At 41.3% G+C, this 23,570-nt stretch overlaps 1 protein-coding gene across 1 annotated transcript; it reads left to right on the plus strand.

Annotated features, from left to right (window-relative positions):
• The first annotated feature begins 726 nt into the window (after positions 1-726).
• On the plus strand, positions 727-21,562 carry trim45 (tripartite motif containing 45). The gene is made up of 8 exons (XM_084908299.1): positions 727-1,571; positions 4,376-4,664; positions 4,937-5,082; positions 7,303-7,619; positions 16,284-16,413; positions 17,202-17,316; positions 18,493-18,619; positions 19,264-21,562. Exons 1-8 carry the CDS (start codon positions 1,084-1,086, stop codon positions 19,416-19,418), a joined length of 1,767 nt encoding a protein of 588 aa, XP_084764425.1. The 5' UTR covers positions 727-1,083; the 3' UTR covers positions 19,419-21,562.
• Positions 21,563-23,570: the final 2,008 nt, after the last annotated feature.

A 23,570-nucleotide genomic window follows, 5' to 3' on the forward strand; every position in this document is an offset into this window, starting at 1 on the left:
TTAGAAACTGGAACAAACTTGGCTCACACATTGTTCACAATCTCTCCTCCCTTTTCCTCCTTTGCGTTAAATGTGGCTTCTTCTTCTTCTTCTTTTCTAAGTAATTATGCTTCTTTAATGTTTTTCTTCGGGTGAACTGAATCAGTTGTTAGAAATCCTGGTGCCATGCTGTAAACACAGCCAGCTATTTTTGGTGTTGATGCCATTGTCCCAAAAGGTGATTTCGTATGTTCCACAGATTATAGGATGACGGGTCATTTACAACAGTTTGAACCAGCGGTCCCCAACCTTTTTTGCGCCACGGACCGGTCTAATGTCCGACAGTATTTTCACGGACCGGTCATTAAGGTGTCGCGGATAAATACAACAAAAAATGATACAACCAAGACAAAAACTGTGGTATTTTGTAAATAATAAACGCGAATTCACTGTGTAATTGTGTAACTATTTTAGCAGCGTCCTCCTGAAATGCGCCAACAACATTAAGAGTAACGTCCTCCTCTCTGCCCCTTAATGCTCTCTGGTCGCTATGGTAACGTAAATTTTTTTTTTCAAAATAAGACACAACTACAACACGGGAAAAGACCCAGGCAAACCGAGTTAACGATAAAAACCCTGAAAACCGTAAATTTCACACCCGAGCATCAACTCTCGCGGCCCGGTACCGGTCCGTGGCCCGGGGGACCGCTGGTTTAAATGCAGGCAGTGAGTGGATATATCTTCCACCGTCCTGCCAGTAGATGGGGGCAGTCAAAGTCCCACACTGTGCTGAAGACTTCGGTAAAGTTTTGGACCACCCCGGATAGCCCGGGAGAGGTTTCCTATTGGTCTGCCAATGAGAGAGGTGTCAAATGTCCCATGGAGCAGTAAACTTCTCATGATCAAAAGTGGAGCTTTCGAATGGCCTTTTAATTAATGAATGGGGTGGATTAAGATACTTTCTTGCCGAAGTGCAGAAAAGATGTGATTTATTATGCAGAAAGGGGATTATACAGAAGTTTCCCTTCAGCTCTGACAACTTTTTCGAACTCGCTGGGTTTTTTTCCCCTTCATTCTTGCTCCAGAAATCACCCAAACTGAACAATGTCGCAGTCTGAGCAGAAAGAAACGTCGGAGCAGGGAGCACAGAGCTCTGGACGCGAGCAGAGCGACGTGTTGGTGAATCCCAGAGCGGTGTGTAAGGTGTGTAAGCGCCTGTACCGGGACCCTAAAATCCTGCCGTGTCTGCACACGTTCTGCTCTGACTGCATCGCTCAGCTGGAGCCGTTTTCGGTGTCTTCACGTATCCAACGAGATGTTCCGGAGAGCGGTAAGCGGGACGAAGCGCTGGAGGCAGACCGACCCGCCGTCACTATCACGGTGCTCTGTCCTGACTGTGACTCAGAGGTAGACCTCCCTCCGTCCGGGCCCGTCGGGCTGAGCACCGACCACTTAGCGCTGGACGAAGTATTCGTGGAGACCCTGGAAACGGACGGCCCTCTGGGATGCGACCTGTGCGGAGAAGGAGGTGCTGGGAGCCGCTGCGAGGTGTGCTCCGTCAACCTGTGCGAGTTCTGCTGCCAAGCGCATAGGTACAGTTAGCTCCGAGGCTAGTTTTTAATTCTGTGTTGCTATTATGCCTTAGCTCAGTTTCTTTATCCCTTCGTACATCCCACATGCTGTTTTTTGTTGGTTTGTTTTTTGCTGTCTAATGTATTAGGTCTTTACCGTGTTTAAAATTTTTAATCTATTATTTCTACTGCTTGATAATCTTTTTGGTTTTGGTTTGAGTCTGTTCCACAGACTGTAAATGGAAGATAGCTATTGCAAAAACGTCATCCATTCCTTTTTGAGATCTCCTTTTTAAAGTGTCAGGCTGTGCGTCTGTGGCTATGGTGGCCTTGAGAAGTCAAAAAGCACACTCTACTGTTTGTGTATTCATTAAGACTTGGGCCCTTTCTCAATTCTCAAGTACGCGAGTCCGGACTTGCCAAGAACGCAAGCACGGACTCACGATTTGTACAACTGGAACACCAGCGTACTTGAATATGTCTCAGGTCAGGAGTTTTTACTGCCGTCCCCTCTTAATTTAACTATCATTAATATGTTATGAAGCTTAACTTAAATCTCAGCCAAACCGATTTACCCAGGAACAAATAAAACACTGAAATAAACCAAATATTAACAATTACAAAATGATCTAAGTGACTTATATATCATGTTTAACCTCAGTAGCGAAATCTCTATTAATAAAAATTGTGTACATGTATGCCTTAATAAAAACAAACAAGTGAGATGTTAGTAGGCTTTTACTTTTATTTTAGTGGACACTCAAAAATTACAATAGACAGCTGCTGGGGTTTGGAAGAGAACTGAACAAATATTTAAAATATAATCTGATCATTTTGAAGCAGCCTTCAGAATCTCCACGTATTAACATGCTGTTTTTCTTCCCGGTGAAAATGTTTCCTCCTGAATTGAAATATATCTCATCCAAACCGATGTACTCAGGAAAAAATAAAATGCTGAAATAAACCAAACATTAACATTTCGAAGTTATCTAACACACTTATATATCATGTTTAACCCGAGTAGCGAAAGACCGCAGATCTTTGAAGTTTACACAGCTACATTCTCGCTTGAAAATAACTTAAAAGTTTATTTTGTGACCCAGAAAGAGTAATATTTAAAAGTTTTTAGCTGCGCTCCTCTGCCATTGCTGCCTTTGGGTTTTGGACTAAATGCATTCTGGGATATTTAGCTGTACCAAGTACACACAAGTCACCACCGATGCATGCTCGATAAAACAGGCAGAGCGAGAACACATCCGGAAATTTTTTGCGTTCTCGGCTTGATGCGTACTTTGAATTGGAACAGTACTTGGTCTCCGACTGATGACGTATCACGAGTTAACAAGAACGCAAGTACGCATATCGAGACCAGAGATGGGCAGTAACGCGTTACTTGCAACGCGTTACTGCCCATACGGTTACTTTTTTCAAGTAACGAGTAAAGTAAGGGATTACTATTGCAAAAACGGTAATTAGATTACCGTTACTTTCCCATAAGCACGCTGCGTTACTGCGTTACTGCATTACTAAAAGCATGATTTTTTTTGCGAGAATGTCTCAACACAATGACGTAAGCGAGTGCGACGTTCGTGACAACAGATGTGTGCAGATCAACAATGGATAATATATCGAGTGCGGAGGAGAGTATGACCGTGCAGCGTTTAAAGCGTGGAAGTACTGACCTTATTTTGAGTTTGATTTGAAAAAAATGACAAAAACATTAGTGTCCACTGTGCGTGGGAAGAAAACTTCTCTTTACAGCGAAAAAAAACCCTAAACTTCCAAGCAAGCACCTATTGCGCTAAGACGTAATGGGAAATTCACAGAGAAACTCGCGGATTCTTCTACTGACCACTGCGGCACACCTGCACCAGGGCAAACCTCCGCCTACCCCACTCCTGCTTTTCAGGTGAAAATAGAGCAACAGGACCGCTAGTCTTTGATTTTATTTCTTTTCTGCTGTGTTTTACTTGCATCTATTTGAAAGAGTCAGTGTAAACACAAACAAATATTTTATTTTATGTGCTGGAATGTGCAGAAAATAGGTTTAAATGTTAAACAAATTTCTTTCAGTCAGAGAATGTTGCATATAATTAAAAGATTAAAACTAATAAAATAAGTTTTAAAAAGAGACTTTTCCATTTGATTACATTTTGTATGATGGATTATGCAGAAAAAGTAGAATTGGGCTGAAAGATCTATCACTTTATCACCTATTCAGGTTGTAAATCGTGTTTTTAAAAGTAACTAAGTAATTAATTACTTTTGAAAATAAATAATCAGTAACGTAACGGGATTACTTTTTTGGGGAAGTAATCAGTAATTAGTTACTGATTACTTTTTTCAAGTAACTTGACCAACACTGATCGAGACAGGCCCCTGGAGTTACTGGCCGAGACCATAAACTTTGTATATATTAGGAACTGATGGTGGTTTTCTCAGATACTTTTATTCAACTGGATATTTTGTTTATTTGTTTGTTTGTCTTTTGTGTTTGTCCTAACAGTGGCACAACACTAATGGTTAGGCGTGACTTATTAAAGGCTGTTTTGTGCTACTCTCTGCACTGCAGTCAGTTACAGTGAAAATTTGAGGGTTTTTTTAAATATATATTCTGCTTTGAAGAGACTGAGGTTTAAATTGTATTTTACTCTGTTTTTCTTCATCACTAACTGATCTTGTTTACGTATGTCTTCAAGATGGATTCTGAGCCATTCTGTGCACTAACACACTAACACTGTCTGCACAGACAGTAGCAGACATCCTGGGAAATCCAGATCTGTGTTCTGACTTAAAGATGTGCTCATATGTCTGTGTGTCCTCAGACGGCAGAAGCGAACAGCATCTCACTCCATTCAGGCTCTGGAGGAGCTGAAGGCTTGTGGTCGTCTGGTCCGGCCTGTCCTCTGCACCCTGCACCCAGGACAGGAGCTGCGGCTTTTCTGTCAGCCCTGCGACCTGCCCGTCTGCCTGGAGTGTGCCGCCACGCTGCACCGCGACCACCGCTGCTGCCCCACACGTGATGTTATCGATCGCCATGGGGACCGCATCAGAGAGCTGGTTAACGTGCACCTTCGACCCCGACTCAAGCGACTGGAGGAGTCACTGCAGAAGGTGAAGACTGCCATTTTATTGGGAAGATATTCAGACTTTTGAGCCAGTGCCCCAATACCTTCTGTCGTTGCCTGCGCTTCGTGTTTACAACAAGTGGCCTGAAATTTGGGTAGCTCACAGTTAAACAAAGGGCACCGCTGCTGTCACCTCAGAGGAGAAAAAAAGCCACATACTCGTTCTGAAAACCTGTTCTAGCACAGTTTGTTAAGCTTATTATTTTAAATACCCAGTATCTGCTTTTAGAACTATAATATACATTTCCACTGGCACAGGTGGAAGCATCTCAGGAGACTTTGCAGGCACGAGTTGAGGCCACAGCCAATGAGGTGAGGGCATTCGCACGAGGTTATGCCAGCGCAGTGGAGGCCCACTGTCTGTCTCTGCTGCGGCGTCTGGAGGAGCTCCGAGTCCAACGGAGGTATGAAAACATGCATACTGACCAGCTTAAACTTAGCGGGGATTTGACGATTCTCTAGATCCTGGGTTTCCCACATTAAATTAGATCAGTGGTTCCCAAACTTTTTTTGCTAGGCCCCCCTTTGTTTTGCAAAAATGTTCACGCCCCCCCCCAAAAAATGCCTCTCTGTACAAAATGGGTTTAAAAACATAAACAGCTGTGGGATACTGTTTGTCCGTGATTTGAACCGGGGGAACAAATCGTGGCAAGATCAGCCTGATATTATTTGTATCCCGCTGTAACTTTACCGTATAAAGAGCTAACATCTCCAAAATGTCAGGAGTAGTTAGTAGGGCTGCTCAATTAATCGAATTTTAATCACGATTACGATCTGGGCTTTCAACGATCATTAAAAATGACTGAGCCGATTATTAGCCCCGCCCTAGTGCTTTACACTCGCGCTGCTCCGTGTGGCAAATCGAGCGCACCTATCTGCATTTCGAACACGTGTCACAACAATTAAGAGGACCCGAGGGAAGCTCGGAAAGCTAAGCAGAAGTTATTTGGAGAGGAGAGTGACTGCCGTTGGTTGAAAAGAGAGGTAAAACAAAACTTCAGTGGTGTGGAAACATTATGGGTTAGCGGAGTCAGACGTGGATCAAGTAGACATAGTGTGTAAACTTTGCTACAGTGTCGTAGCTGCACCACAGAGCAACACTGCAAAGTTCACTAAACATAGATGTTTACATTTTTCATTTACTTTTTATATTGCAAACATTTGCACTGTTATCAGTATTTGCACACTATTTTATATTATTTTTTGACAATCTTTAAAGTCATTATTCAATACATTGTTATTGTTAAATAAATATCATCAAGTAATCGAGATCTCAATTTCAGTGAAAATAATCGTGATTATCATTTTTGCCATAATCGAGCAGCCCTAGTAGTTAGTCATTACAAGTGTTTGTGAACTAAAAATCACGAATGTGGGATACTGTTTGTCCGTGATTTAAACAGCCCAGCGCTGCTCCCTGACGAAGGGGAAAACCAATTCTGCAGGGGAGATCTACCTCGGCACTTGTGCAGGTGAAGCCAAAGGGAAGATTTGCTTCACCATATTTTCTAGTCTTTGGCTTAGAATGAAGTTGGTTTGGAAACATATTCAGTGATGCTTCATCTCCTGCTTTGCGTTTGTGTGGGCGCCCCGTGCTAGCAGTGTCCAAGCATTGTTCCCCCCCCCCCCCCTTTTTTCATACCACGCCCCCCCTGCCATGGCTCTGCGCCCCCCCTAGGGGGCGGGCCCCACACTTTGGGAAGGTCTGCATTAGATTATGAATAAAACATGAAATTTTGGTGTTTTTCCAGTGGCATTCTCTACCTCGTAGTTTTTAGTTCTTATCAGAATACTGTGCTTTAACCACCGTAGCGCCACATGGCTAGTTGAGAAAGCAAAATACATAGATGGCTAATTAGCATATCATTACCTTTCCCAAAGCTATTTCTCAAGAGGAGACAGGAGCTTATTGCCACAGCAGGACACAATGCTGTTCATGAATCAATTTCCTCGCACTGCCTAAAGATGAATGAACCACCCCAGGACTGAATAGTTTACCGAGTAGTTACTGATTATGATATAGAGTCGCCAAAGTTGTGGTTAAGATTAACAGGTTATTACAGTTTTGTTTTGTTTTGTTTTTAGTATTACAACCTCATCAGTGTTTAGATTATAAAGTCAGACCCAGAAAATAAAACCCAGGAAATCTTCTGCTAAGTGTTCGTGGATCCATTTCAACACATTTTTGTGCCAGTATATATAAAAAGTCAATAAGCTCAGCGGCTGCAGTTTCACTGGCAGTGTGTTTGATATCGATGCTGTTGTCTTATTGTCTAATGTCCAAATGCTCTTTTTAGCTGATTCCAAGTGGATGTTGCCTTCACTGGACTTAAAAGTGTTTCTCATTTTGTGAAGCTGTTGACTTACTGCCACCCCAGCGCGTTTGAAATCTCCTGAAACAGAGCTAATTCTGTGTGTTATGTTTTGAACTGATCATAACCTTTTAATCACACAAAAATGAACCAGAATTAAACAAGCATAAGCAATCCATTTATTTCTTGAATATTGTAATACAGTAATTATTCACTGCCATGCCACAGATACCAAAAACCACAGAGAGTCTACCAAGAATATTGTGAGGAAATGCTTTCAACTTTTGCTTGTCTAACTTCTCTGTTTACCAGGAACCACCTCCACTTACAGGGGGTGCAGCTTCAGCAGGCTCTGCTGGACATCCGAGGCAGTGTGGAGTTCGCAGAGCAGCTCCTGAGTTGCGGGTCTGACGCTGAGATCCTCAGTGCCAAAGGAGTGACCTTGAGAAGACTCACCAGCCTGGCAGAGAGGGGTTATGACCCCCACCCAGCAACCGTTGCCCCTGACGATGGCAGCAGTATATCCTTCATGCCCAGGGAACCCGCAGGGGAGGTGGAGGGCTACCCTGTGGTCGGGGTTATCAACTCTAAGACGGTGGATGTCAGCAGGTGCACCATTGAAGGGGAAGGTAAAAGATAGTTTCAACCATGGATTCAGAAGGTTACTGAATCCATACTTACTACAATAACACTAATAAATCACGGCAAACTATTTTCAGGGTCATGTGTACATATTATATATTTTTAAGTGTTTTTACCGGCGATAAAGCCAATTGTTGGTCTGTGCTATGGACAAGTTTGACACCTTTTCTCTTCCACAAATTTAAGCCGATATCACTTTAGCCCCTCCTATTTTTATAAATTCTGCACTGAGCTTTGAGGTCTCCGATATCACTGAAATGCAGCTTATTTTACATTTGCACTCATTTCTTCACTTTTTTCGACACCCTGTGTACCTGGCCTGTACCACTACCACTTGCTGTGTTCGGAACATCTGCCCTGCTTCGTTATTTCACATAATGGTATGATCCTTGTCTGCCTGCATATTATTGGCCGCATGGTGTCCCTTTTTAATTTGTCATTTATTAAAATTATAAATATATATTTTAACTCAAAAGTAGTTTTTAAATTTAATGTTGCAGAAACAACAAAATAATAAAAGAAAAATAAATCTATCTGATCGAGAAATCACTCATCTTTGGAAAAGAGTTTATTACAGAGAAATGGCTCTTTCCAAAATAAAAGCTATACTATACTCTTCTTCTGGGCTATACTCTCAGCAGCATATTAAACATATCAGGTCCCCATAAGGAGAATCATGTGCTAACGGCTGTCTAAATGACTCGGGTAAAGTTTGTAGCATGTGTGCTTGTTGTTTTTGTCTGCTTCCACTTGTCTTTGCACTAGGATGATGTCGGCGTAAATGTGCAGTCATATTCATTGTGTTCCCACTAGTGCTGTCAGCGTTAATCTTGTTAAAATTACATTAACGCCATAACGCGGCAAATTTCCGTTAACAAGTTACCGCGGATCACCCCATGCTTGGGGCTGGACAGCGTCAACACGTTAACGAGCTAACTGCGCTAACGCACTAGTTCCCACCAATTGAGCATTGCGTGGCACATCCGACATACTGTTTTACTTTTGTCCATGACGCGCTTACCTTCAGGGTCATACGTCACATGAAAACCAAGATAGTTCCAAATGCCAGATCTGAATGAGGGTGGGGGAGGTTCAATTTCGGGTAGCGTTGAGGCAGTTGCCTTGTTGCAACGAGCTTAGCTTCTGTCTTGCTAGCTTGCGCTGCGCTCAGTGGATCTGCACTCGACAGTGCAGCCTAGGCGGAGTAGTCGAACGCAGATCCACTGAGCGCTCAACACAGACAGCATCGTCAGAAGAAAAGTTAATAAAATAAATTAAAAAAAATTTGTATTGTTCGATACATATGCGTACCTAACCGAAAGCACTGTATCGAACGGTTCAATATCGATACGAGTATTGTTGCACCCCTAATATATACATATGAATCTGTGTTGCAGGCCTGATATAATTGTATCATGGGCCAGATGTTTGACACCCCTGCCCTAAACCATATCAGCAACTTTCAAGACTCAAAGATGCAGCATACACAGAAGTGCCAGAAAAGTGCAGTTCCTCAAATTTCCACTTGAGGATGGCTCCAAAAATGAGTCACTTTCCATGGGTCTCCATGTTAAATTCCCCATCTTTAGAGCAGAAGTAAACATGTTGACAGCGTGCCACAAAAACTTGTTTTGGTCTCTGTGGCAAATTTTTGTACTTCATGACAACCACGCAGGTGAATTTTTATGCAAGTCACCCATTTTAATTGTGTTAAAGCTAAAATTTGTGCCTTACTAGGCTGCTTTGGGTGACATTTCGTGTCATTCCGAATTCAGTTTTTTTTAAAAAGACAGTAAATATGATTAAAGCATGTTTTAGGTGGACAGATCCCACATAATGTCTCAGTAAATTACAAACACCATGCTAACCAGACTATCTCCTGGCCTGCCCTCTTACCCAAATACATTCATGCCAAGTTTAAAGAAACAGACAAAATGTCAAACTGAAGGTTTTAAAACGTCAATCTGCAAACAAGTCATCATAGTGACTGTGTCTGTCTTTTATATACAGTCTTTGCCTAAAATGCCTCATTGCATCATCATTATGACCATTGTTTTTTATTGTAAGTCTGTTATGTACAGGTCTTGGGTCATCTTCCATTTAGATTTTGCTAGGAAAATTGGAAATAGGTACAGTGATTTATTGAAACACATACAAATACCCCTGAAAATACAGTATGTAAGGCAAAAATAGAGTTTGTACAATTCTCACAAGCTTGAAATTCAGTAACGTTGAGGTTCAGGCTCTGGGGAGCCCCATCCATGACTGATAGTGATGCATTATATGTTTTTCTATGCAGGTATGCATACTGCATTTGCACTGTTTGTGTCATTGCTAAACAATGACACCGTTCCCAATCAGACGCTTTCCCAATTGTACTGCACTGGGGATCAGAAATGTGATGATACTTTTCTGTGTTCATAATTCCATTCATTTCCACAAGTTTCCAAAAGCCACTGGCTGAACTCCAGTCATAAACCTGTAAGCACACCCTGTTTTAGCTTTCCTCCGACCTCCTCTGTACATAGTGACGACCATTTGAACCAATAATCTCTCATTTAGATTCATCGCTTCATCAGATCTGATTTTCAGTCCAGTTCTTACATTAGCCTTTTTCCCCGTTTCCCTTCCTTAAAAATGGCTTCTTGACAGCCACTCTTCCACTGAGTCCACATCAGGACTTTTGCACAGTTTAGCTTTGAGTTTGCTAAAAGCTAACTCGACTCTTTTACAAATGACTTTTGCTTTGTTTTAACATGAAAACAGCTTTAGGCATTTCTGTTTTTATATTCAAGGAACCAGATGACCTGAAGCTGAGAGTCACATGAACTGAGTAATATTTTAAAAGAGTGTGTAACAGTGACAAAAGCAAATTCATTTAAACTCAGAACTCTTGTTTTTCTAGCCACATCAGTTTAGAGACCGAAGGTTGGTGTGAGGCAGAGACGACAGTACAGACTCATGAAGCACATAAAGACTGTTGTTTTGTCTCTGGGGACTTTGGCTTAAAGGCAGAAATTCCTTCTGGAGTGAAGGAATGTGTAGGTGACTGAAGAGGCCTGCAGGCAGTGCACAAACAAACAGGACACATGCAGTGTTGGAGGAATGGGGATCAGCAAGAGTACAGGACAGCTTTTGAGAGACAGAATATTTACGACTTTCCTTTTGTGTTAAAATGTTTTATAATAGAGGAGAAGCATGCACATGGGGAAGGTTTTCTTGCTTTTCCTTTTGTTTAAATGATTGCTTCTACTGCTGTCCTTAGTAAGTTAACAGTTAATCAGAAAACTAATGTGAGGAGACAGAAATATGCCCAAAGGTTCTCCTTGTGACAGTCTGTGTGATCTAAATCACCTCGTTTGTTATTGTAGAAATAATCATTTGCGCATCAGTTGATTATGCAAACTGCAGCCCTTATTCATTACTCAAAAAAGCACCCAGGTACTGCCACAGTTCCCATCCTTACACCACACACATGCAGACGCAGCAAGCAGGAGATTTGTAGCAGCGTTTCTCTCTCTGTCCCAGAGCTCGGATTAAAGCAGTGTTTACTTGTGATAAATGGGAAACCAAAGCAAATTTGGACTTCTTTGTTGAGTCTCGTTGGTATCCAAGAGCCGCTGCCAATGTTTGCCAAAGAGTCAGTCTGCCATGTGATGTCAGGCAGCCCGTTTGTGTGGGGGCTTGCTTGAGTCTGTATTAAAGTCGTGTGTACTGCATTAGATGTAGAGCCGTACACAGCTCTCTGGTCCCTGCAGCGACCTCTTCATTTATCCAGCTTTACTTTGGGCTGACTTCGGTTGCTGATGCTTCTACGTTTTTTTCCTCCATATTGAGGATCAATGCATCAGATAAACCAGCTTTTTCCAGCTTTAAGTTGTTTATTCTTCCCAAATTGACTGCAATCAGTTTAACACAGTGTGACACTCTCAATTTAGGGGTTCAGATTTCAGTCTTGAGTATAGGAAAGTGGACATCACAGAGGCTTACCAACGATTATCCCCTCTTTGTGCGAAAAGAAGATTTGAAGTGTTGAAATGGACTGCAAGACTGAGCAGCACAGGTGAATTGTGGGTGAGAAGAGCTGCTGTGTCTTTAGTGGTGACAGCTGCTAGTACTCAGCTTAGCAAGAAGACGAACAGAGATTCACAGATAATGCAACCGTATGTTCAATCAATTTACTGTCAAGACGCACTTAACTTACCCCTCTGTCCGCTCAGCGCCAATGCCACTTTATATGTGCTGAAGAGAGTGCTGAAAGGTTGGATGAAACAACCCTCTCAGCACTCCCTATTTATTTTATTTATTTAGTTTTTAATATTGGTGTACATCAGAAATAATTATATGTTGATAATGATAAAAATCTGTAATAGGCCAGTATCAGCTCATATTAGCTAAGCTATATGTAACTTAGGCTCCACTGAAATGCAGTGTTTAGGTTAAAATGGGAAGATGTTATTTAAAAAAATAACTGCAAAAATCTAATGTAAAGACATTTAAATATATTGCATGCAGATAAAAACTCTGGCGCCCAAGAAGAGGTTTTCACCTTTCACCAAGGAATCAGTAAGCTAAGTATACTCTTACTGTTTCCATAGGAATAAAGAAGGTCCATACTAACCAGGGGCTGCTAATCTAATCCACTGATCATCAGGAAGAAAAGCAGAGGTTTGGGCAATTTACTAGTCCGAAGTGCTGGGTATTTCTGGGAAGGGTTATAAATGTATTTCCAAACTTTTCAATTCAATCATTTTGCAGTGAGAAACATTATTGACAAGTGGAAATCATTCAAGACAGTTCCAGGTTTTCCCAGGATGTTCGTGCATTGCTTGGAGAAATTGAAAAATAACCTGAGTGCTACATCTCAGTCCTCAGCTAACGTGTCAAAATTCATAAAAGTACAATTAGAAAAAGACTAAACAAATATGACTTTATTGGAAGGTTTGCAAAGTTTCATCAGAAAAGACCACAAGACTTCTGGAACTGCACAATGGTGGAGGGGTGTTGATCTGAGCTTCCTTGACCTTGCAGTCAGTCAGAAGCTAATGAATCATGCAGTGTTCTTACTTTTTGCATAGAGTCTTATGAAAACTGTATATTCCCTGTATATGCAGACCAGTCATGCTCCCATTGTGTATTCACCCCCAAAAGCCCAGTTTGAGCCAGGAAAAACCCTGACACTGTGTGTATTCATGAATTCTCTTTGTCATTTTCGTTAGTTAAAGCAATTTAAAAGGTGTCCACTGAAGTCTTTAAATAATTGGGTTTTCCTGACCAGCATAATAACACAAATATTTAAAATGTGGAAAAGCAGCACATCAATATTTGAGAAATGGAGTCTGCTGAATGCCTGTCCATTTTGCTTAAAGCGTCTCAAATGAGAAGTCTTGATAATAAATATACTTTTGGTCGTCAGCTTCAGTCCCACTGCTAGAGGGGGCACGTAAACATGCATGTGATCATCATGATCCAAATGATGAATAAATCCAGCTTGAGATTAGGCATAATTGCAAAAGTCATCTGTACACAATACAATACGTATACAAACATGAAAAGTAACCATGAGATCACTCTCACACAACTCTGTCATGTTAGTCAGATTCACCTTGGGTCCACCTCGAGCAGCTTTCTGTGAGTGAAATTAGAAGAATATAAATGTTGTGTCTGAGCATCAAGTTCAGAGAGCACACGAGTCTTCTTGGTGTGGCTCATATAGAGCAGAAATTTAAAATCAGCACCTTTCAACTTCAGCAGGAGTCCCGTAACGCAATAGTGCTGCACCGTTATTAACGGCAGTTCGTCCCCTTAACCAGTACTCCCATTCATCATCAGTGAAGGAGCCGCTGGAGTTAGTTCCATTAGCATCCAAACAGCTCTCCCTGCAGCTGCTGGAAAACACTGAATAATAACAAATGAAAACACAGCGTGGAATCATTTGTTATCAAACTGCTAATGGACTCTGACGAGCAGGCGCAAAGCGGCATTAATCATTGGAGTGAACACAGGTGATGCGCGCTGTAACACGACAGAAACAGCTGATGAATATCTTGAATGAGACATGAGATGCTAAATAATGACGCAGAGGTCTTTGAGAAATTCGACAATTCTGAAGTCCAGCTGCACCTGAAGTCCCCTCCACATGCAGTTCGTTCATCTGGACACTGACCTGCGTAAGCGCTCAGCGGAGGGCTGTATTGAGATTGTGATCGTGCATCTGTGTGACTGAAACCTGTAGAGGCACAAGACAAATGTCCAGGTGTCTCAATGTCGTAGTGTGTCTGAATGATAAAGTGCCTCATTTATTCTTTGTAGGTTTTTCTGTCCTTCTTTGTACTGTTACCAACTTTTCTCTACCTTGAAACATCTTTTCTGGGTGTTTGTGTGTCTGTGTGCTCTTGCCATTTGTGAAATCTCTGCATATGAAGAGGTTGTGTCCATGTATTTAACCTTTACATATCATAAATAAACCGATAAACAAGATGCCTCCAAACTCCCAGGTTAAAATGCTCCAACGTACCAGCATGAAAAAGCATGTTTACAGACTGATAGGTTGTGTAAACCATCATATAAATTGTAAGGTTGGTGATTTTCTTTATAGTTCATTCATTTGGACACCGGGATAGTTTGGGCCATTGACAGGTGTGCTGACACAGGCGCTGTAGCTCGAATATTGCCTCCTAGGCTTCATGCTACAGTCACACTAGGGAAAACAGTAGTTGGAGACTGAAGCGCAGCTAAATTTATTGCTTTGCACTTCAAAGCAACCATTTCAAAGGCAGCTCACCATCAGCTGCCGTCTTCAAAGCAGCAGTGGTGCATCAAGACAACAATAAAATGGCAAGAAGACAGAGTCAGAGTCTACTCTCTGTCAGGTTTTGATTGAATGGGGTCTATTTGTGAACTACATGCAATCTATCTGGGATCAAATGGCAATCAATTGTAATAAATCACAAATCTTTTGCCACCTGTTGCAAAACTGTTCCTGTGAACATGAAGAGAAGTTTGCATTAAACAAAATTCACATTAACTTACATTTAGTCCACTGAGAAGCTCGTAGATTTGAAGTGTGAAATTTAAAATTTCCTTGACAAATAGTGACGTAATTGCTTCAGGACAGCACTTCAGTGGCAAAATGCTAACTGTGACTATGGTGCTTGGTGTCCTTGCTTTTATATAGGACTGAAACCAGAATAGAACCAGTTGAGTCCGCTAGTGCAAAGAGATGCAGACAAGTTATGCTCATCAGCCCAGACTGACTGTTTGATCACAGAGTGGTGTCAGTCTGTCTGCCATTCTAAATTCAACGGCAGTTACTGCAGAGCATCGTTACCTCCCACCAGGTAACCAGCTTCTGATCACAAGTCATCTGCTTTATCTGCTTTATCAATTTGTAGTTGGTCACTGAATAAAAATAAAACAATTAAATGACATCACCATTATTAACCACCTTTCCTGGAAGGGCTGTTCTATATAACGATATATATCGGAGGACGATATGAAAACGGCTATCGTTTCATTTTACACTATCGTTTGTTTCGTGGTGTCGCAAAATAAACTGTTTACTGCAAAAAATTTTCATCATTTTGATGGTCACTGTGTAGAATTTCTTAAGTTCTATCTTTCTCTTATATTTAATATAACCACAATACAGACAGACAAGCAACTCTTTTTATGCGTTGCCATTAGCAACAACGACGGTAAAACCATTGTTTGACTCTACCGTCCACTTGTTTATTTTCTACATAAACCTTTCACAATAAAACTGAAGATCCTGTTGAGATTTTTCAAAATAAACTGAATCACATGAAATAGTTTGTAAGAGTGTTTCCGGACAAGAAGCTAAAAAGAGCTGTCAGGTGTAATAAATACAAAGAAAATTGCGGCCATTTCAACTTTAGTAACACGACTCCAGGTAAACAACGCCCAGCTGAAAACACTTCACGCGAGTCGAGTTGCCCAAGATTCATAGAATTTACAGAAAATGTAAAATTTTTGTGATATATATCATTGTCAGGACAATAAATGTCTTATATCAGGATATGAGATTTTGGTCATATCGCACAGCCCCGTTTCCTAGTCACAACCAGACTGCCATTCTGTTTTTATTCTAGTGTGGCTGAGCCAGCAGTGAGCCCCTAAACCTGACCTCTGCACTGTGCTTGTGGTGATTCTTAGTAGAAATCTATAAAAATATGACCGCTGTGACGTACAGCCTTAGCTGATAACTTAGAGCACCATTCTTTCCTCTAAATACGATAACTTTTAGGTCTAAAAATATAGAAATATATATACACATAATTTCCAGCGGAAACAACAGTGAACAGGCTTCAGAATGCTGAGTCCAAAACCAGTGTGTTATGTTACAGTGGTAATCTTTTATATACAGTTTATGGAAGATCCCTACATCAACTTATGACTGTGTACTTTTGTCCTGGTGCTCTTTTCGCTAATGGGCTTCATCTCTGAGCTGTAATTAAGGTAAATGATAATGACACAGGCAACTTTGTGGCAGTTTGGGACGGCCATGTTTTTTCAGCAACCTCAGGACTCAGCCTTGTGTTGATCCGTGGTACACTTTTAGTCAAGCGGTAGTTTTTTGTTACTCAGCGCAGTCTTCGGGATTCTAACCTTTAACCCTGTGTTGGTCCCAGGCCTGCAGGAAGGCACGGAGGGCCAGCTGGGCCACTTCACCCTGGTGTGCCGAGACTCAGCTGGAGAACAGTTGGCGCGAGGTGGAGAGCACGTCCTCGTGAGCGTCGTTCACACAGAGAAGAAAAACTGGTGAGTGGGGGGACAGCTTGTGGCGTGCCTGGTCAGCATTTTAACTCTCTGAGCATTTCTGACTCAGCAAATCATACAGAAGACACATTTAGTTAAAAAAAAAAAAAACGTTTTTTGAAACTTAACTGCTGAAGTGTCCCGGAGCAAGGACCTAATTTAAAAAAAAAACAAACTGATCATGTGACTGAAGTGATGTGAGGTTTTAAAACTCTCAAGAAGGAGGTGCAGCTGCCAGCACACAGCAGCTTCAGTGTCAAGGCTGTTGAAGATTTTTTTTTTTTTGGCCGTGTGACACCCCCGGCTGCTCAGAACAGGTCAACAGAGTACTCTAAGCCTGAGTGCTGTGCTATTTTTGTTACTTGGGTTGAAAGAGGCACACTCTTATTGACCTCCGTAACATCACATGAATCATTTTTATTCACATTCACGATCAAACAGTGTGTAACTTTGAAAACAAGGGCAGCAATATCAGGAAGGCTAGTATCTGTTTAGTATCTGCCAGCACAGCCGTCTGCATGCATGAATGTCTTTGAGTTATTACCTAAAGTCAGCACGTGTGTGTGATCACTGGTGTTTTGGATGTCTGAAATAAGTTAACCTTCAGACTGAGAGGCTGATATACATCAGAGTATGACTCAAAGCTCGGACAGGTCATCCATGCTCTCAGAATGAGCAGATTCAGAATCCAGCACTGATGTTTTGAGAGCAGTTTACATCTATGTGCTATCAGTTGCGGTTTTAAAGTGATATTTTATATTATTAATAAAATGTTTTTTATTTTCCATCAGTAAAGTGGAGACGACTGTGACTGACAACAGTGACGGGTCCTACAGTGTGTCATACACACCACAGCAGCCAGGAGCGTACTCTGTGTGGGTTTGTGTCAAAGCCAAACATGTCAAGGTATTTTAAACTAAAGTGTTGAGACTGTAAGTTTTAATTTGGTTTGTTTCTCTTACGCCCCGTCTAAGGGGCCGGGACACAAAATGAGATAGGGACAACAAACTTACCCAAGACTCAAGCAGCCACAGTTTTTTCACAGTTTCATAATTAAGGCCATCTTCAGTTGATACATGGGTACACACTTTCACTTCCTGGGGTTTGCCTACAAGTTTACACTATAACAAAAGAAGCTAAAGCTGCTTTAGCCAACACAGTGCGGTTGCTGTACACTTGAAAAGATCATGAATCAACTTCAGTTTCATGAAATGGCGTGATCAGTTTTAGATATTTAGAGATCTCTAACTCAGACGCTCTCATACAGAGATGCAGGCCATCACCTCCTTTATATAAAGGGATTACCCAAAGATGTTCACTAGATATACCTGACACAGGTTCCACACAGACACCAGCAGCAAGGATGCCAGCAACCTCCACGCCCTTCGAATCCGCCCCTGGTTCGGCCTCGTGGGCAACCCTTATTCTGCTGTGGCCTCCTCAGGCTGCCTTGCAGCTTCCTTCTGTGAAGGTCGGACGTCTTTGTCCACCAACTCTGCACACAGAGGGGCCTTCAGCTCTGCTTTACAAGCACTACAGAGCATTTGAATGTCACAAAAAATAGCCACTGTAAGTAAATCTGCCCCCAAAATATCTAAAGAAAAAATTACCCCACACACTAAAGAAAACAAAACACACACACACAAAATAACCACCAAGCAAGAAAAACCGAGGACAAACCCCCGTCTCGTCTAGGAAACCATGACCAAGACAAGCTGGCGTCCTCAGGCTGGAGTCGGTCACCTGTACGCCACACCATTCGCAGCCAGGCACCTGCAGAGTCTAATTAGTTTCCACCTTATATAATATTTACATGTCGAAACAAAAATATAACCACTGTCGAAACAGCTTGAAAACAGTAGCTGCATTTCACAGCTGAGATATGAATTATTGAAATAATAAGCTGACTGCTAGACGGAGCCGTGGCCTTGCTAGCAGTGCAGAGCTCGTCACTTCAGGGCTCTACATCCTCCTGACAAATCAAGTTATTATGCACGTTGTCCTTAAGCAAGAAGAATCCCTGTAACGGCTCTTGTGCCAACCGACACTGGTTGACTGCCTCTGTGCTGTCTGTCTCTGCAGGGTTCTCCATTTGTTCTGAATGTGAAGAGGAAGTTCAGGCGTCACAGAGGGACGTTTCACTGCTGCTCCTTCTGCTCCAGCGGAGGAGCCAAAGAGGCTCGCTGCGGCTGCGCAGGAACCATGCCAGGTACGCAGGAGATAACTTTCATATGTCCTGTCTGAAGGAGCAGGTGTACAGTGAACAAACTTTGGGGTACACTGTGCTGTTGACTAGAACACACAGATGAAGAACAAAATTAAGTTAAGATTTTCACAGGATCTCGGCACCATCATCTGTGCACTTTGTGTTTTTAAGCTAAACCAGCTTTCCTCACACTCTCCGTGTTCTATTATATTTCAGGTTATTTGATTCATAAAAGCAGCAGATGTTTGAAATATAGTTCCTTAGCATCACACGTCTTTTGTGTGTAATTTGAGTTAAACAGAGACAGTTGCTGTTACTGAAATTTTCCCGTCACTATGGAAAACATTGTTTCTCTCTGCATTTACTTACACTCTGAAAGATGTTCAAAGCCACTGTGGTAAATGTAGGTAAACGTAGATCTATTACAGACTGATAAACTGGAAAAACAAATTTTCATATGGGCTGGCGATGTAATCATTCTATCCACACCTGCTATAATTCAGCTCCAAAATCTCTGTCTAAAGGAGCCTGTAAGCAATGAATGAGGAAAAATGTTGGCCGAGCTTAAATCAGTCTTTTGTATTTTGTCTCTCATCATTTCATTTGCCATCGAATGTCTGTCTTCCTACATGTCCGTCTGACTGCAGGAGGATTTAAAGGCTGCGGTCATGGTCATAAAGGACATCCCGGGAAGCCTCACTGGTCTTGCTGTGGCAGCACCACGGAGCAGTCGGAGTGTTTGCCCCAGAGCGTGCTGGCTGCCGTTTCCCCTCGCAGCCACCTGCGAACTGTGGAGCTCTGAGGCGACGCAGAGCCGAGACCTGTCAGGACGATGCGGTTTCATAAAAAGATGGCAGAAATGGAAAGGTTAGAGCTGCGGGGAAGTAACCTTGAGGTTGTCGGCGTAAACCTTGGACCAACTTGAAAAGGTCAGACAAGGGAAGTGAAAGTAACCTAGTGAGGCAGGACATCAGAGTCACTGCATGTCGGGCTTAATGTGATACAGTATCCAGCCAGCTGTTAGAGACTAACAAGGGACACAGACAGTCCTCAGTGTAGTCCTCATTGTAAAAGTGCCTTTATGTGTCGGCTTATCATGCTTACGCTGGAGGAGAAAGGAGAAAGAAGAAGCATCGATCACAGCAGCACAGAAATGTGTTTAAAGCCTTGCTGAAAGGAAGTGGAGCAACAGCTGACAGTTTACAAGTTTTTAACCTTTTAATCAGCTCGGAAGTTCTGAGGTGCTAAAATAAATTTTTGATTCATGATTTTAATGGTCAGTAAAAAAAAAAACAGCCAGAATCAACAGATTGTGGAATATTTTATGTCTTTTTATATCAAACAGTCAGAGGAAGTAATCCTAAATATACTTTCGTAAATATAGCCATGGTACACCACCACTCCCTACATGGCACCTTGCCTGTGTAGACAGCAAAAAATGACTGTAATGCTATTTTTCCCCAAAAAAAATTTGATGGATTTTTCTTTATAGTTCCTTTGTTCTTTCAGTTCTGAAATAATGTAACTATTATTGTAACTGTTATGAGGTATAAGGTAGTGGAACAACAGTCTATGTGTCAAGAAATGCTTTTATGCATCTCCTTACAGTGCTGTTACAAATATGGACACTTATGTTAAATAATGAGATCAATGTTTTAACAGCTGATCATGTGCGCCAAAGCTCAAGCTTCAGGGGTTTTTTATTACTCTTGTTTCTGCATGATGTCAGTGACAGCAGATACCCCTATGGATGTGGCTCTGGCTGCGGGCACAGCAGCCCCGCCCACCTGCTGTTCAAACCTGCTGTTTACAAGGGGTAGCCAATCAGAAGAAAAGCTAGCTTGAAGGGCGAGGGAAAGGAGCTAAAACAGCTCATTTCAGACAGGGATTAATTTTGAATAACGAGAATATTTGTCATATAAATATTGACTAATTACTTGAGTTCCAAGTAGTTGTGTATTATAACAATACCTACTGTGTCTTCATTAGTAACAACTTAGTCATAATTGTGCCTTTTACTGGATTATTTGTATGTAATAATCACAAAACAGGTGATTACACATAGCATTACTAATAATTCATAACTATTTCCTATAAATTTACATATTACAGCCTACTCAAGTTTTATTTCTAAGTATTAAATCAGGTAGATAAATACATTTTTGTTAAAAAATAATAATAAAACATTATGTGTAGCTACAAGGAAATCATTATATGCACAACTACTGCCAAGTACTGCAAAAATATGTTTGCTCGACAACATTTGATTCAATGATTAATTTGTAAGCTAATCCATAAGGTAAGGAAAGGCCGTTGCATGGAAACCATCCAAAGTGTAAATTCATTCGCTGTTCCAAATGCAAACATCTGATTGTTTTTGCAAGCCACAGCATCTGTCCTGTCCTGTGTGCATGTGAACAATTTTATATCCAATGGCTGTTAGTGCTACCGGAACAACGAAGAAACTCATTAAAATATTCACACAAAAGTTTTTTTCCTCAAGTGTCTTTAGGAATTCAACTCCTGCAAGCTTCAAGCCTTTATCTGGAAAGCACTGTGACCATGAAGGTGCAGACAGACACTGCTTAGAATACAGACTCATTTTTCTTCTGAGCGTTATAATGAGCCACTTTTTCTGTATTCAGAATGTAACATGCATGTTGCACTTGAGTGGAAGGAACATGATGATTTTTACGTAGCATGTGCTCAATATGAAGTTGTAAAAATTAAATTTACAACTAATTTTTCTACTTGTGGGCCAATATCTGCAGAATGACAGAGAAGCTGTCACACACTGAGATCTGGAAGTGTTTCCATCAGACTCTGACTTACACATTCATCTGGATGTATTAGCAGGTAACTTGTCCTGGTGCTGTATTATTATTATTATTACAATTTTTTTTTAACTTGTTTACATCTAATAAAGAGTTTTTTTGTCACTTCTTATATCATACTTCAGTTATTTTTTGAAAATTACATATAGAATCATTTAGGAATGAATATGTTGTTTTGCATATAATACATCTGTATTATTTAATTTAGAGGGCTACTGCTTCTTAGGTCACTTTTTTTGTTTTGTGGTCAGTGCAGCAGATTGTAAAGGCAAAGGCTGATAACAGGGGAGGGTGGGCAGTGGATGGCAATGATTCAGCAACAACCTCCTGGTCTGGACAGAATGCATGCATTCAAGCAGCAATGGGCTGTTTTTGGCGAAAATGTGGTGCTTTTGGGATTGTGTGGTCTGGTTGTGCCCTAAAGTGGCCCATGTGGTAAATGGTTAATATGGACCTGGTGCAACAAATAAAAAGACAAATATACGCCACGTCAAAAAGTGGCCTATATTTAATTTATCAAAGGTAGACAGTTTATCATAAAACATATGTGGCTACTTTTAGAAAAGCTGTGGCTCAGTAAGCTTTGAGTAATCTGGATGGGACCCTGAAGTGGCCCTAGTCTAACATAGCAAATGTAGCCCACTACTGTTAATTAGGTTGTGAGTCTAATGTGGCCCACATTTGAAATAGTAAGTATGGCCCAACTATTGTTGTAAAGGATTGTGGCACTTTCCAGATGAAAACTGTCTGAAATGTGGCCTGAAAACATAATACTTGGTAATCTGTGTGAACATTAATGTTTATAGTGAGGGCCAGGTCTGCGCCATGTTCCTTCATTATTAACATTTAATCTTTGTAAGTCATTTTAGAAAATGTTAAGCTAAGTTTATGCCAAATTCTTTGTCTTAATCTGTTACCTGGTGTCCTGTTTACGTGTAGGGGTATGGTAAGGATCACATCCACCTCTTTTTTTTTAATCCAATTTTTTGCCTTTTTCTTTTTTTTAACCCTCTCAAGGCAGGCGTTGCCGATTTGCAACAGTTAAAAACTAACAACCTGATTACCCCACATACATATTTTATGAGTTCTTTTTACTCAGAAGTACCACTGCAGGACTTGGTTGTGCATTAGCAACAAAAAGTTTAATTTGAGCCTGAGAGGGTTAGGGGTATTTCCTTCTTTGGAATAAATTAAAGCTACAGATTATAATTCCAAAGGTACTGGAGGTTGATTAGCTTGTGATCCTCTGAGGTTGGTTGTTTCCCCTTGGTCTCAAACTCGAGCTGTTCTCATACAAGGTGAATGTGTTAACCACTACACTGTGGAATATGATTTATTCCTGTAAGAATAGAAATAAAGACTTAGTTTGCACAAAGCCTCTTAGAAACTTTAACTTTGCCATCTCTGACTTTGTAAATACTTCATAGAAATACCTCTTTCCACCACTAGGTTGCAGCAGAGAGTTTTTTGTTTTTTTTGCTCTGGTCTTCCAGAACTAATTCTCCTGATCCTCTGCGTCTGACATCAAGTTTTCCACACTTTATTCCTACAAATCATTCATAATCAGCATTTTCACAAGCCGTCTTTACCGCAGAGCTGATGAATACTGCATTATCGTTGGAAAATGTCTAAAGCGCTTTTAGACTGACTCTCTTTCTATGAAAGTTTGATGAATGGGGATCTGTTCCACTAAAAGCCACTTCACAGGAAGTTACATCAGCGATGTCAGCAGTGACACTGCTTAATTAAACACAGTGATCAGTCGGTTAACAGCAACTTGGAAACGAACGATCCCCTGATGTTCATCCTAACGCTCAGGACGAGAAGTCATGGCCGGAAATGTTAGGACACTGCAGGTAAGGACACATGCACACATTAGATGAGGGCAGCTTTGGGTTAAGGATGATAAAGTGCTTCAAACCTGTCATCATTATTGATTCCTCTCCTTCTCAGCCTCTGTACTTTCAGTGGACCCAATCTAAAAGAACTTGAGCGTACTCACACCAAATTAGAACAATGACAGTAAAAGGCAGGATACTCACCAGTCCTCTGAAGCACATTGAGAAGGACTTGTGCCAGACCTCATAAACCTCCTTCACCCATCATTGAGCTCTCAAGTA

The sequence above is a fragment of the Perissodus microlepis genome, chromosome 16 (assembly GCF_051167445.1).
Source record: "Perissodus microlepis isolate ML-2025 ecotype Zambia chromosome 16, ASM5116744v1, whole genome shotgun sequence".
In the NCBI taxonomy this organism is placed as follows: Eukaryota; Metazoa; Chordata; class Actinopteri; order Cichliformes; family Cichlidae; genus Perissodus; species Perissodus microlepis.

Excerpts from the sequence above, each read along its gene's own strand:
- trim45 (XM_084908299.1), top strand. The coding sequence starts at position 1,084 with ATGTCGCAGTCTGAGCAGAAAGAAACGTCGGAGCAGGGAGCACAGAGC. Across the intron at positions 16,414-17,201 it reads CACACAGAGAAGAAAAACTG|TAAAGTGGAGACGACTGTGA; the intron begins GTGAGTGGGGGG and ends ATTTTCCATCAG. Across the intron at positions 17,317-18,492 it reads TCAAAGCCAAACATGTCAAG|GGTTCTCCATTTGTTCTGAA; the intron begins GTATTTTAAACT and ends CTGTCTCTGCAG.